At 39.5% G+C, this 12915-nt stretch overlaps 1 protein-coding gene across 4 annotated transcripts in view; it reads right to left on the reverse strand.

Moving 5' to 3' along the window:
- Nucleotides 1-4607: 4607 nt before the first annotated feature.
- Nucleotides 4608-12915, reverse strand: part of LOC138016495 (acetylcholine receptor subunit alpha-type acr-16-like) — a 9500-nt gene continuing 1192 nt past the window's right edge. For all 4 annotated transcript variants that reach the window (XM_068863640.1, XM_068863641.1, XM_068863642.1 and 1 more), the window contains exons 2-9: nucleotides 11865-11998; nucleotides 11116-11160; nucleotides 10605-10711; nucleotides 8533-8993; nucleotides 7934-8157; nucleotides 7095-7203; nucleotides 5312-5914; nucleotides 4608-5030 (exon numbers count right to left, since the gene is read on the reverse strand). In XM_068863640.1, coding sequence (XP_068719741.1) covers nucleotides 4828-5030; nucleotides 5312-5914; nucleotides 7095-7203; nucleotides 7934-8157; nucleotides 8533-8993; nucleotides 10605-10711; nucleotides 11116-11160; nucleotides 11865-11998 — 1886 coding nt within the window. In that variant the 3' untranslated portion in view covers nucleotides 4608-4827. The remainder of the gene's footprint in view (nucleotides 5031-5311; nucleotides 5915-7094; nucleotides 7204-7933; nucleotides 8158-8532; nucleotides 8994-10604; nucleotides 10712-11115; nucleotides 11161-11864; nucleotides 11999-12915) is intronic.

The raw sequence follows: 12915 nt of genomic DNA on the forward strand, positions 1-12915 counted from the left end.
ACTAAAGCTGTAATTCTGCCTGTTTTCATTCTTTTTAGAGCGGTAAGCTTATCAATATGAACATGGGATATTGCGTCAATCAGGGGCACCCAACGAGAATATAGTTCAAAACCACTTAAACATAGCATTGTTGAACGTATTTTAGTATTTAAACGGTAGATATAGGCATACTTTTATCCCCTAAAAAGTTTTCATCTGTTCGGATTTCCTAGCTGAAAGTCTAGTGATCCGAAATGTATAGGGATCAAAACTTACCTTTTCGAAAATTTCAGCCAGAAAAAAGGCTCCCGAAAATTCTAGGTGACCTTTTTAGGGTAAAAACCCGTTAAAAATGGGCAATTATACCATTTTTTAGATGTTCAAAAATCCTAGGACAGGCAGGCAAGCAAGAAATTTTACAACAAATGTTCCGAAACTTCTAGATCTCAAATGGACTCCCGAACAGATATTTTCCGAAAATTGACGTTGGGTGCCCCTGGTCAATGTCAGTTTGAGGGATGGAAATTAGTGTTGACGGGGACAGACTTGGTTGAGAGGAGTGGTGAGAGCTCAACCAGTCCACCGGCATGACAATCCCAAGCAAGCGTTTACACGAACGCAATTGCACTTGTAACCGCATCGTTTTCGATGCGGAATCTTACGTCTTCTGTTTACACGACTCCGATCGAGACCGTTGGCGAAACCGGGTCGATTTGAAAATGCTGCCAAAAGTGGAGTGTTTTCAAAACGATATGGTTTCATCTCTCGTGTAAACAGCAAAACAGCATCGATTTGAATACGGTTTCTAATTTGGCGCGAGATTTGCATTGTTCGATTCGAAATGGTGAATTTAGGACGTAGTACAGCGCTCGCTTATACCATCACGACTTTGATTTTCGAGCGAAAAGGATTGTGTGTAAACACTTCCAAACGGCATCGATTTTGACGTGGTTTCGAAGTCATGAAACCGTGTCGATGTGAAACCGCGTTCGTGTAAACGCTGCTCCAGTATACATCGTTTCAATATGGCGCACTCAACTAAGTCTTAGCTCAGTTCTTTTTTGTCTAACGTGATTTTATTTTGCGGGGTTTAATATCTGCGGATTTTGCGAATGGTTCTTGATCCACAAAAACTAAGTTCCAGCAGAAAAAAAAAGCAGCAATATTAAAAACCGCAAAAATTTACTCCCGTTATAATGTAATTTAAAATGGCTTTTAATCCACTTGTGTTAATCATTGGGATAGAGTCAACATTGGCGCAGAGTCAACTCCTGCAACAAACCAACTTCAAAATCGGCTTTTACATGCAGCTTGACTGGAAATGTTTGTTGTAACCGGAAATACCTTCAGGCTTGTTGGAATACTTTCCATGTTGATGTCTTGCTTCTTGAAAAGAAAACCACAAAAATCAGTTCCCAGCGGAAATTTCAGTCAATTCGAGCCGCAAAAATTTCATGCTACACGGACTGCTAAAAAAGGTGACTCTCATTCTCTTCGATGACAGTTTGGGGTGACCCGTGTCTAGTTGAACCTCCAATAACGGCCAACTCTGCACAGCAGCCACTCTTTTCAAATTGTCCCGACGGACGGTCCGTACATTCACTCTTATTAACTTCTCTACAACGGCCACCTCTCCACAATGACAACGGACAGTGACGCTCGTCCCAACTGCCCAAATAACTTCTCAATATATAACGGCCAGTTGAATCAACGACTTATGAAACTGAGTTAAAAGTCATGAAACTTCATTCAGTCGTGCAGATCGTCGATGATCATTGCTCGGGGAACATTTTAATTCCATTCATTTTTGTTTGTAATTTGGCTTCTCTACAAAGGAAGGTACTTCAAATATAAAATAAGCCCCGTTCACTGTGTTCGGGAGTATCCACACTCAGCAATCAACGTTACGTAAACTGAAGTTTGAGTCGGTGAGAGAAGCAGTAGTAGTCACTGATGACCTTGCTAAGTTTGCCGAGTTTTACGGGAATGAAAAACTTGTCCAACTACAAGTAAAGTGACCACTTTTCCGGTTAACATATGTGTGACATCTCCCTCAAGCAGACAATCCTCGATAGCTTTGTTTTGAATTATTAACAATGAAATACCGCAATTGTAAAGGCGAACGTTGTTTAAAATGATCAACATTTGCCGTGTGAACCTGCAGGGCTGAACCTGACGTTTTGTTATAAATCAGTGTTATTATCGCATTTATAAATGTTGTTGCGGTTTTATGCTGAAATATGCTTCAATACATGTAACGAACATTGTGTCCCTCGATCGTTTTGTTTTCTTTACATTTTGCCTTAAGACACAAAGTTACATTTGATTGCTTTATTTGTATCGTACATTAAGCAAGTTCCCAGCTGCACTTATAAATAGCCAATTGGTTTGCCTCCGGCCAGTTGGGATTTCCTTGACACCGCAGTTTCAAGAGAACCGGACGGCCGCCTCACCACCAGCGTGTACAGGTAGCCTCCACACGCAAACAGTAAAACGCGGTATTGTTAAGTGCCTCTACGAGCGCGCCAAACGTCTCGTAACAAAACCCTCTGTTATCTCCAAGGAGAAAAAGCACCTTTCTTCTGTACATGTCTCTAATGGTTACCCTCTTTCTTTCTTGCAGAAAATCACCAAGACCAGGAAATCGAGAAGCAGTGATGAGCCCACGATCGAGTACAAGTCTAGATAGATAGATAGATAGATAGATAGATAGATAGATAGATAGATAGATAGATAGATAGGTAGGTAGGTAGGTAGGTAGGTAGGTAGGTAGATAGATAGATAGATAGATAGATAGACTCAGTAGATAGATAGATAGATAGATAGATAGATAGATAGATAGATAGATTCAGTAGATAGATAGATAGATAGATAGAATATTTACAAAAATCTTTGCAGCCAAAGGGCAGAATTATGCTAAATTAACAATATGAAATCGAATAATAGTAAGACACTAAATTAAATACACCTAATAAATATATAACTTACAAGTAAAAGAGCAAAAAATATAAATACAAAGATAATGATAATAACTAATACGTAGAAGAGAACAGCTGTATCTTCACAGCATTGGATAAAATGGCCTGCATGGCCTACCAATCCTAAACCATATTAGTTGATCCTATATAAATATATGACTTTATATATATAAATATATAAAATTTAGTATATTTTATAATGCGTAGAACAGCTATAACTTCAAAGCATTGGATAAAATGAAACTGTCCCTAAACCTATTAGTGTTATACTTAATGTGGAACTTGCGCTTTCTCCTAAGATTTGCTGAATTGTTGTTTAGTTCAGGCAAGAGTTCATGTAGTCTGTGGTCGTCTTTTTCTAGGATCTCCTTGAAAAGCTTGCTTGTCGGTTCTTGTCGACGATCTTTTAGTAGTAGAAGCTCGGCCATTACAAGGGCCTGTTGGTATGAGCAGGGAGAGTAGATAATGCGCATTACGCGCTTTTGAATGGCTTCCAGGTCATGCGAAAGGAAAGCAGGCAAACTGTTATGGTATACTGGGCAACTGTACTCCAATATTGGGCGAATGCAAAAATTTGGTTTTATCAAAGGAGTTGATAATGTAAATTGACCACCGTACAGAGATTCTAAAAGCTGACGTTTCGAGGGTTAGCCCTTCGTCAGAGCGGATCGAAGAATTATGGGTTGTGTGCAGTTTTTATAGTGGAGTAGGAGCTACGCTATTGGTGGTAACATGGAAACGTGAAAAATAGGAATGCATTAGTTAAATGAAAAGCGTTCGTTAATACCGTGGGGATTAAGGGTGCCGATTTGAAAGATGAATTTTTGTGCTAGATTCTTGCGGCTTTCCGTCGTACCTTGATGTAGGGAAAGGCCGCAGATAGCCATGTGTTTTTTGGAGTGGTTAGGGAGATTAAAATGACGAGCGACTGGCTTAGATGCATCCTTATCATTCTTCTCAACATCGCGAAGGTGTTCGCGGAATCGGTCGCCTAGTCGTCTACCTGTCTCGCCAATGTATAATTTATTGCATAACGTACAGGTTATGCAATAAATGACATTTGCGGAGGTACATGTCAAACGATCGGTGACCTTAACAGATCGCTTAGATCCCGATATTTATGTTAAGAGTGAAAGGACAAGTTTTGCGTCTTGAGCTTGCGCATTTGAAAGTGCCGGGTTGCTCGTTAGTTTTGAGCGCGCTTCTAACTAAAAAGTTGCCTACGTTTTTGTCGCGTTTGAATGAAATTTGTGGAGGTTGCGAAAAGATTCTGCCAGTCTCGGAATCATTTTGGAGTAATTTAAAGTTATTAAGAATGATACTTTTGACTGCGTGATTATGAGGATGGAAAGTGAGGGTGAATGGAACGTTTGTAGTACTGACTGTCGATCAAATTGTTGGGCATGATGACGGCCCGCTTTGACCACAGAGACGGGATAGCCACGTTTTTCGAAGAACTGGCACATCTCCTCTGATTTGCTGGAAAAATCGGAGTCATCACTATTACTTCCCCACCGACGCAGCACCACAGTTTCTTTAGAAGTACCCCCTTCATTCACTACTGCGGTTTTACCCTTTGTCAAAGGCCTATCCGAACAACTTCGGCTGCTGCCAGGCTCAAAAGCCTATGTAAATGACTACAGATTTGCTTGCAAGCCTGCAGCTATATGAAACTGCAATCATTTAATTCCAAGTCGTAAGAAAAAAACCTAAATAAATGTACTAAAATCGAAAAAGAATATATGCTCAGCGAGTAGATCCATTGGTTTTGATTATTAATTAAACTAAACGAATTTAAAAGTATCTCTTCATCTAATGTAATAACGCTGTTTCGTTAAATGTGTTACAAGTCAGACGGCGCCGTCACTTATCATGGACTGAATGACTGCCTGACCCTAGGCGCAAGTAAAAGGCAACTTGAAAAAGATACCATGATACTAATGAACAATAGAATAATAAACATTCTATCTAGGGCCATTGCTGCTCTCCGCCACTGTTGCATATTTCTTATCTTCGAGCTTTCTGCATCAAAAGAATTGACAAAATGGCTGAAAAGGTCCGGACCTTGATCATCTGAAAGGAAAAACGCACCAGTATTAGACGTCTTAAACACCTGATTGACTGATTGATTTTATTGATTGATTGATTGATTGATTGATTGACTGATTGATTGATTGATTGATTTACTTGATTAATTGAGCGACCCACCCACCCACCGACCAAGCGACTGACTGAATAACGGACGTTGGCTGGTTTCAAATTCAGACAGACCAACGGAGCAACTCATAGTGTGGGAACAGATTTAATGTTTAACGCAACTACAACATCAGACTGCTTCTATAGTTAAATCATACCTGACGTTGAATCTTTTTTATTACTTGTGTCAAAATTAACATCTTTACTTAATCGAGGCGAGATCTCCTTGCACATTTTCTTCGTTTCTTCATTTCCATTCGAGGAATCCATGAACTCTTCACATGACGATTGAGAGAACCAGGAAGATCCCGCGGTCGTAAGCAGGGTATGCTCTGTTTGTTTCACTACAGATCCGTCACACGTTTTAATGGTCGCCCTTCGTTTCACTGTTCCTGTTTTATGGTGGTAAAAAGTAACCTTTTTACCCTTTTCGCTGACACCTACATGTGTATTGTTCTCGGCCGAGGGCAGTGTAAAATAAACCTTTGTCAAAATGTTAAAATCTTCGTGTGACTTAAAAGAAAAAATACTGGAAATACTGCCCTTGCTGCTGAGATCGCCTGAAGACTTTTCTTCCCAGACAAGGTGCTCCTCTGTATCTTCAGAGTTTCCTGCCGAGATCCAGGGCAAGGTGTCACTTTTCATCACCACCGGTAACGATGGGTCTTGGCTTGTAGTGGCATCTTGTTCGTGGTTATCGCTTGGTTTTATTTCGCTCCTTCCACCTTGATTGCTATTTGCAGACTTGTTTGGATTGAAATCTGCGGGCAATATGAATATGTTGAAAAACTTATAATAACTTAGAAAGACAAAAGTAGCAGTACAGTCTTAGTTAAAAGTCTTGTACCATCCACCATGGACAGAAGTGTGCAGTGGAACGGAAGTTGGACTACAGTGAGAACAACCAAACAAACGAATCGTCTGTCGGTAACCTTATGCATGTTCATTCAAATTGTTAACAGTTTTAACCGAGATGATACAGAGAAACTCAACCTCAACCCTAATAAACAGCAAATGAGTTAAATTAACGACGTCAACAATAAATTATCGCTAGAAAATGGACTGTTATACGCAGTAGTATTTACACATAGAAAAAAATTAAAATTATATTTGAATTTTTCTATTTGCTTTTACATAACTAGATTTGTAGATCTTAGTATCACTAAAGGGGAAACTCAAAACTTAGATAACGATTTCAAGAAGAGAAAGTTATCTTTCGAATTTCAATAGGTTGCATCTATTCGTGGAACTTATATATAACTGTTCCATTGATCGAGAGGCTGATATCTCTTCCATTTCTCGCTTTGAACCCTTAAAATAGCGGCGACTCGCATTTCTTAGAGTCGACGATATGGAGATTTATAACTCCGCCAAAATTCAACATCGGAATTTGACATCCAATTTTCAAATTTGAGTCTTGATTTTCATATTTGACATCGAAGTTTTATATCCAACATCAAGGAGACCTTTGTCGCTTATCATATCCGACGTCATACTTCCTTCTAGTATAAGTAGCATGCTTGTCATCAACGTGAGAGGAGTAAGGGTGGTTTAGCGGTTATCAAGCGCGCCTCCCACCTCTGCGACTCCGGCTCAACACTGGTCTCGTGGTCGTATGTGGGCTGAGTTTCAGTCGATCTCAATCTGACTCCGAGGGTTTTTTTTCCGGGTACTGCTACGGTTTTCCTCCCTCATCAAAATCGACTTTCAGTCAATTACATCCGGCTGTGGGACGGATATCCTCCATAGGGATAACCTCTGGTATCTTTCTTTTTCATTTAATTAAATGAATAAAGATGATATTATTATGAACCTTTTTGGACATTTGAATAGTCTAGAGCTATCCACTCGATTATTTAAGTTGCTACTTGGATAGCCCAACGTAATGCCAAAATTATTATTTAAGATCGTAAAATCATCAATGAAAAGATGTCACAGTACCTGTTTCCAAGGGTTGGACTTTTGATTGACTTCTTTGAGACTTTAAGGTTAAGCGAAGTCTGCACGGACAGCCAAAGGGCAACGGCTTCAACCACCGAATAACAAAATCCTGCAAAGCACAATGTTACATGATTAGCTAAGCACTGGAACTTGAAGAGGTTACTCCCAAAAAATGTCTCACTACATATCCACCATATCACCGGCCAGTACGCTGATGATACAGATCTATAGAAAGGAATAATTTGTGAAGTGCTGTACTGATGAGGGAATTTATACATGATTAACGCTTTCCGTTTGACCAAAACATTTCGGAAATTTCAATTAAAACTTAAACAGAAGGTTTTAACTTACTTTCCGTAAAATCAGTTTGGACATCATCAAGCACCTTCAAAGGTTGAAGGCCTAGAATTCCTGTATTATTTAACCAGTTTTCGTTCTCAAGCAATTGTGAGACCCTGTGACTACCTTGTAATTTCGCGCAATTTCGTCTACTTGATCGGTGTATTTGGCAAATACCGTTTTATTATGCAGTTGCCACAAAAAAACAGAAATTTCGTAAAAATGGAGTACCCAATATGTCTTCATTTACTCTCGCACAGGATAGAGTAGCTACTGCAAGATTATTTCCTCGAGAATTTATAAGGAGGTAGGAAAGTAAACTGGATTCCTTCCAGTAACGGGCGGGAGAAAACAACGGAAGGCGTAAGGCGAACGGAAAAGGGAAGAATGGGTTTTCAAATAGTGATACAGGTCAAAACCATAATCAGTGCATGTCATAAAGGCTTCAAAAGGGCATATTTAATTTAACTAGCCACCTCTTCTTTTTTAAAACACATTACCCTGAGTGTCTGGGCCACAATTGAATCATGTGTTTGGAGTCCCGACGAATTCATGAAGTACATCGCGTACACCACGCAGGTACAACACATGGCCAACACAAGGATGATTATTGCGCAGGCGTAGAATTTTGTCAGCAGAGGAAAGTAAGTTGATGTGCTTGGCATCTTGGAGTTCACCAAAAGAAGATAAACGGACAGACTTAGAAGGAGGTTTATACCAGCCTCTGAAAGAACAGTTTTAGATAAAGTGATGGAATTAATTCGATACTGCTTTGCTCTATCACAGCGATATTCAATTAGAGTGATGTTGTCCCCGAAAGACATGCAAGAAAATTCATATTGATTGGATTGATAAAAATGGAAATGCCTTGAACCCACCGCAGCACATATTGAAAAAGACGGCAATATCACTCAGAGAAAGACTGGTGTTGGTGACTAACATTTTGACAATCTGGGGGAAAGTCATCTTCGAGGCGTTGGTCACGACTGAACAGTCCATACACTCTCAAGTCCTTTCTCTAATGGACGATCTAACGGCGTCATAGTTGATGGATAAAGTGCATTGTCAATCGGTCAGACTCAAAAGAGAATGCTCTTACCCATTCGTTTTCCCACTTCTGGTGGAATCAGAAAAAGCAGTGGTGACAACAGCAAAATGGTAACTGGCGGTGCAATGAAGTTGACAATGTAGAAAAGTGCCTTTCGTCTTATGTGTATGGTGAAAATCAAAACAGAGAAGGGAACTTCTTGTGTGGTATATATTTCATCCTTTGCCTTGGCAGAGATATCCAGCAAGCTCCACATGTTGTTTTCGATGAAATCTGACGAGTCTATTCCTCCTTTCCATAGATTTAGCCGAAGCATGGTAAGGTCCATACTCCAGGATCCAAAAGTCAACTCACACATCTGATCGTCAAAGGGAAAGTGAGCAATGTTCATTGCACATGCGCTTTGTATAGTAGTGGGTTGGGTGAAGAAAACAAGTCCATTGCTGTAAATGATGACATTGATATCAAGCCCATCTTCAGAAGAAATTCCGAAGGACCTCACGGTGCCAACTCTGAGAAAAAAAAAAGTTTAGTAATTACAGTTTTGTAAATGTTTCTTAAAACTGCTCATCCGGAAAGATATTAGGGACATTAAGATCTACGACGGCGACGTCAACGGAAACGTCTCCTTCAAACTAAACTTCGCTTTATCATAAGTCTTACGGGGATATTCCATCTCATTCACGTCGAACAATGTGGGCGAAGTATCTTAATTTTTTTCCTGTGAGCACTGGCCCATCTGACCGGGGATCGCTTGAACGTCACTCTCTTTGCGGTTCAGCGTTCTCGCCCGTGCGCAGCCTGTAGCAAAATGGCAGAGGCGAATGCGCATGAAGAGCGTGTGGAAAAAAGAACGTCAACTTGGCAGTGAAATCACTTAATGACTGAACTTCTTATTGCGAAACTTCAAGAATATAAAAACGAGATGAATTATCAAAATATCGACTTTTTATAAGAATTTTAAAAAATCTAAGACATTTTATAATTTAAAAAAAAAATTTAAAGAAAACGACAAAACTTTTGAAATTACAAGACATGTTTCCACAGAAACTTCTGTCATCTTCAGTTGATTAATGTACAAAGCGTTAAGTTGAATTTATAAGTCGGAAAAAGTGCTAATTATGCCCGTAACAACGGAATGTACATAAAACGTGACAATGTCAGAATTAAAAGGATAGTTTTAGATTTACGTGATGCAGTTGTTGATTAAGAGAAAGTTGTTCTCTTTGAATATGAAAAGTCGTAGAGGCGTGATCTAAAATATGGAAACAGTCCCCTGAAGACAGGGCGCGACATTGTTCGGAATTCTGTAGGTGTTGGAAAATGTGAGAGGCCCTATCACTGACTAAGTGCTCACGCACGCGTGTGGAAAAATGCCGTTGGTTGTTTCGCCGACATAACAGGCATTACAGCCCGCACATGCAAACTTATAAACCACACGTGAACGAAGCCCGCCAGGGATAGGGTCTTTAACACCAAGCAAGTTGCCTATCTTTAAAGGAGGAAAAAACCAGTTTGATGTCCAAATCATTGCAGTGGCGCTTGATAAAGAGATGGATCGTTTTCTGAGTTACGACAGAAAAATGGCCTATGTAAGGTAGCTTAAAATAAAAACAGGGCATGATGCCCACTTGGAAATTACGTAAGAGACGATAACAGGATTGAGGGAATTAAAGTTCTAAACAAGGCAGAATTTCAATTAACACAATACTCTGTCTGAGAGACACAACTCTCATTATGGCCGCTCACACTCTTTTTCTACAGCTTTATAACGTTTGCTTTAATACCTGGACGTCAATCCTATTACGAAAAAAAATGGCGCACCATGGATAGGGCCATATAAATGCGTAGACGACGTTACTCCTTCCTTCATAAAGTGAAGGTCAGCTTTTCTCGGAAAAGTATCAACTTATATTTTTTGGTTGGCGAGAACCCTGCATGGCATGATTCTCATATGGAAAGCTGCAATCTTAATTGAAGTTCACTTTCTTTTCATCTGCAGCTTCGTCGTCACAAAAGTAAATAAATGATCAAAACCGGTATGTCTTATACGTGTGAACTGGGCCAAAAGGATCGAGGTAACAAGCAAAATGACACTTTTTTGTCTTATAAGCTTTACTCACGCTGAATAAAGTACCACATCTGGTGTCCATATGTCGTCAAAATTAACAGTCAGCGAGGTTATGTTAAACTGAGATGTATTCCACTTGAGTCTGTAGTCGGTCCAGAACTGAAAAAATAATAATTTTGAATACTCAGCTAGAACCTCTCCTTTAGGACACCTCTATTCAGGAGATACCTCAATTCAGGGGACACAGCATTTGGTGCAGGAAAAATGTTTATACTAATATTTGACTCTAACCCAACCTCTAATTAATTAGCGGAAACCTGCCCTGGTCCCGAGGAGGTTCCACTGGTAAAAACAATCCCCTGTGATAGGCTATTAGCATTGGTTTACATTGTCTAGCTGTTTTATCAAGATAAATGAAAGCGGAAAAATCGATACTAGTGATAATCTAAAAACAAGGAAGGAACACGGAATTAGACGTTCAGTTCTAATGGCGATAGCAGGGATACTGGATCATTCAATAAGAGGTCCAAGGAGAAAATTTCTCTGTAAGGCATTATACCTACCATTCGAAACCAGACTCTTAAGCCAATTTTTTCCTTCTTTGAATCCTGCAGTTAGGAACACATCGAAAATGCGTTAGCGCGGGAAGGGATACTAATTGCCTCTCTACAGAAAACAGCAAAATATCTTTTATCGGCAATCTTTCGAGGGTTAGTACAGTCGTAGGAAAGTTTTAAACAAAAGCAAACATTCCAGTTCTGGTTACACGAGGCAACCTTTTTAAGCATACGTGGATCAATTCTACCCAAGGAAAAACCGCCCACGACGATTCTGAAAATACACGAAAAATCGTGCTATCGTGATAGAAAGAGGAAATGAGATACCGATATTTGTGTAGGATCATCTGAAAAGCGTAATCATTTTTCGGGGTCCTTCAATATGAACCATTAATATGCCGAATCAATGAATCATTCAGAAAGCTTACCCCCTTGGTGCGTGAAAAGTTGTTCACAGTCCACCATTCCACCATGATGGTGAACATCGGTCAATGCACAGTATCTATAATATATTTTCCATAAAAAGTCACAAACTTCCCCTTTAAAAAGAAAAACCCTGTGTAAACTTTCCATACAAAAGATATCCGACGAGATTTCCCGAGTTCTTGGGCATGGATATTAGGCACAGTCGCTTTGGAGGACTCGCGCACCCTTTGCTTTCTCTTTCTTTATCAAAGGTTTCTCTTCAGTCTGCCACAAGTATCTATCTAGCTATCTGATGTGAGGTTTGAAACAATTTATGTTACATAACATACCACACTATCCAGGATAGAAACAACCAGGTTGACTGAAATGTTGGCCGTTAATGAAGGTCGTGTAATCTTGCTGTAATTTGTGAAGAGTGAATCCAACAGCTGCCATTCGGCTACCTTAACCTGGCTAGGAGCGCCTGCAGAAGGAATAAATCAGAATGCGTCTACGGATCCTGAGAGATCTTTGGCGTAAAAGAAGAAAGAAGAAGAAGAATATAACCTAACCCAGAGTGGAACATAAGAACAAGGAATTATATAACACACACTATGCGACATAAATATAATAGTAGTAGTAAATAACAAGAAGTCGAGCTGAAGGCGCTGGTCGGAAGTAAGAGTAAGAAGTTCTTTATAACATGCACAAGGCTGTACTCTCGGGAACACTAAAAATCTCTCGGACGTTTAAAGTCGCAACATAAACAATTAAATACCACATTCGAATTTATTATCTCTCTTTCTTCAACATCTTTTGGACTTTTAAAGTTATGATGTAACCGTCAATGGATTTCTAAAGCCGAATAAGTAATATATTTAAGAGAATTTTAAAAACTTTATGAGTATCGTTTTCAGGAGGCAATGTGGCCCAGTGGTTAGGGCGCTTGCCTTGAGATCCGGAGATCCCGGGTTTAAGACCCGCTCTGACCACTCGTTGAATTTGATCCTGGTAGTCCCTGGTTCAACTTCCCAGCTGCACTTGTAAATAGCCAACTGGTTTACCTCCGGCCAGTTGGGATTCTTAACAGTTGTAGTTGTTGTGTTCTGTTGTTTCGTTGATTCATTGGCCCTGAAAAGCCCTGTGGGGAGCGGTCAATTAAGTATGTATTGTATTGTATAGATGTCTTAAAGAGTTTTATTTTTTTAAGCTAATCAGTCTTTATACATATTCTTAACTTTTCAATTTAGATTTTTTGCATGAAGATTTCACTATAGTTAACGGGCTATGTTCTCGCGCCTGGTCATACCATTTTAACTGTATATTGCAAGCAAAAGTTTTAACTGCTGCAATAATAATAATAATAATAAGAAGAAGAAGAATTATTATTATTATTATTAT

This window comes from Montipora capricornis, chromosome 9 (genome assembly GCF_036669925.1).
Source record: "Montipora capricornis isolate CH-2021 chromosome 9, ASM3666992v2, whole genome shotgun sequence".
Classification (NCBI taxonomy): Eukaryota; Metazoa; Cnidaria; class Anthozoa; order Scleractinia; family Acroporidae; genus Montipora; species Montipora capricornis.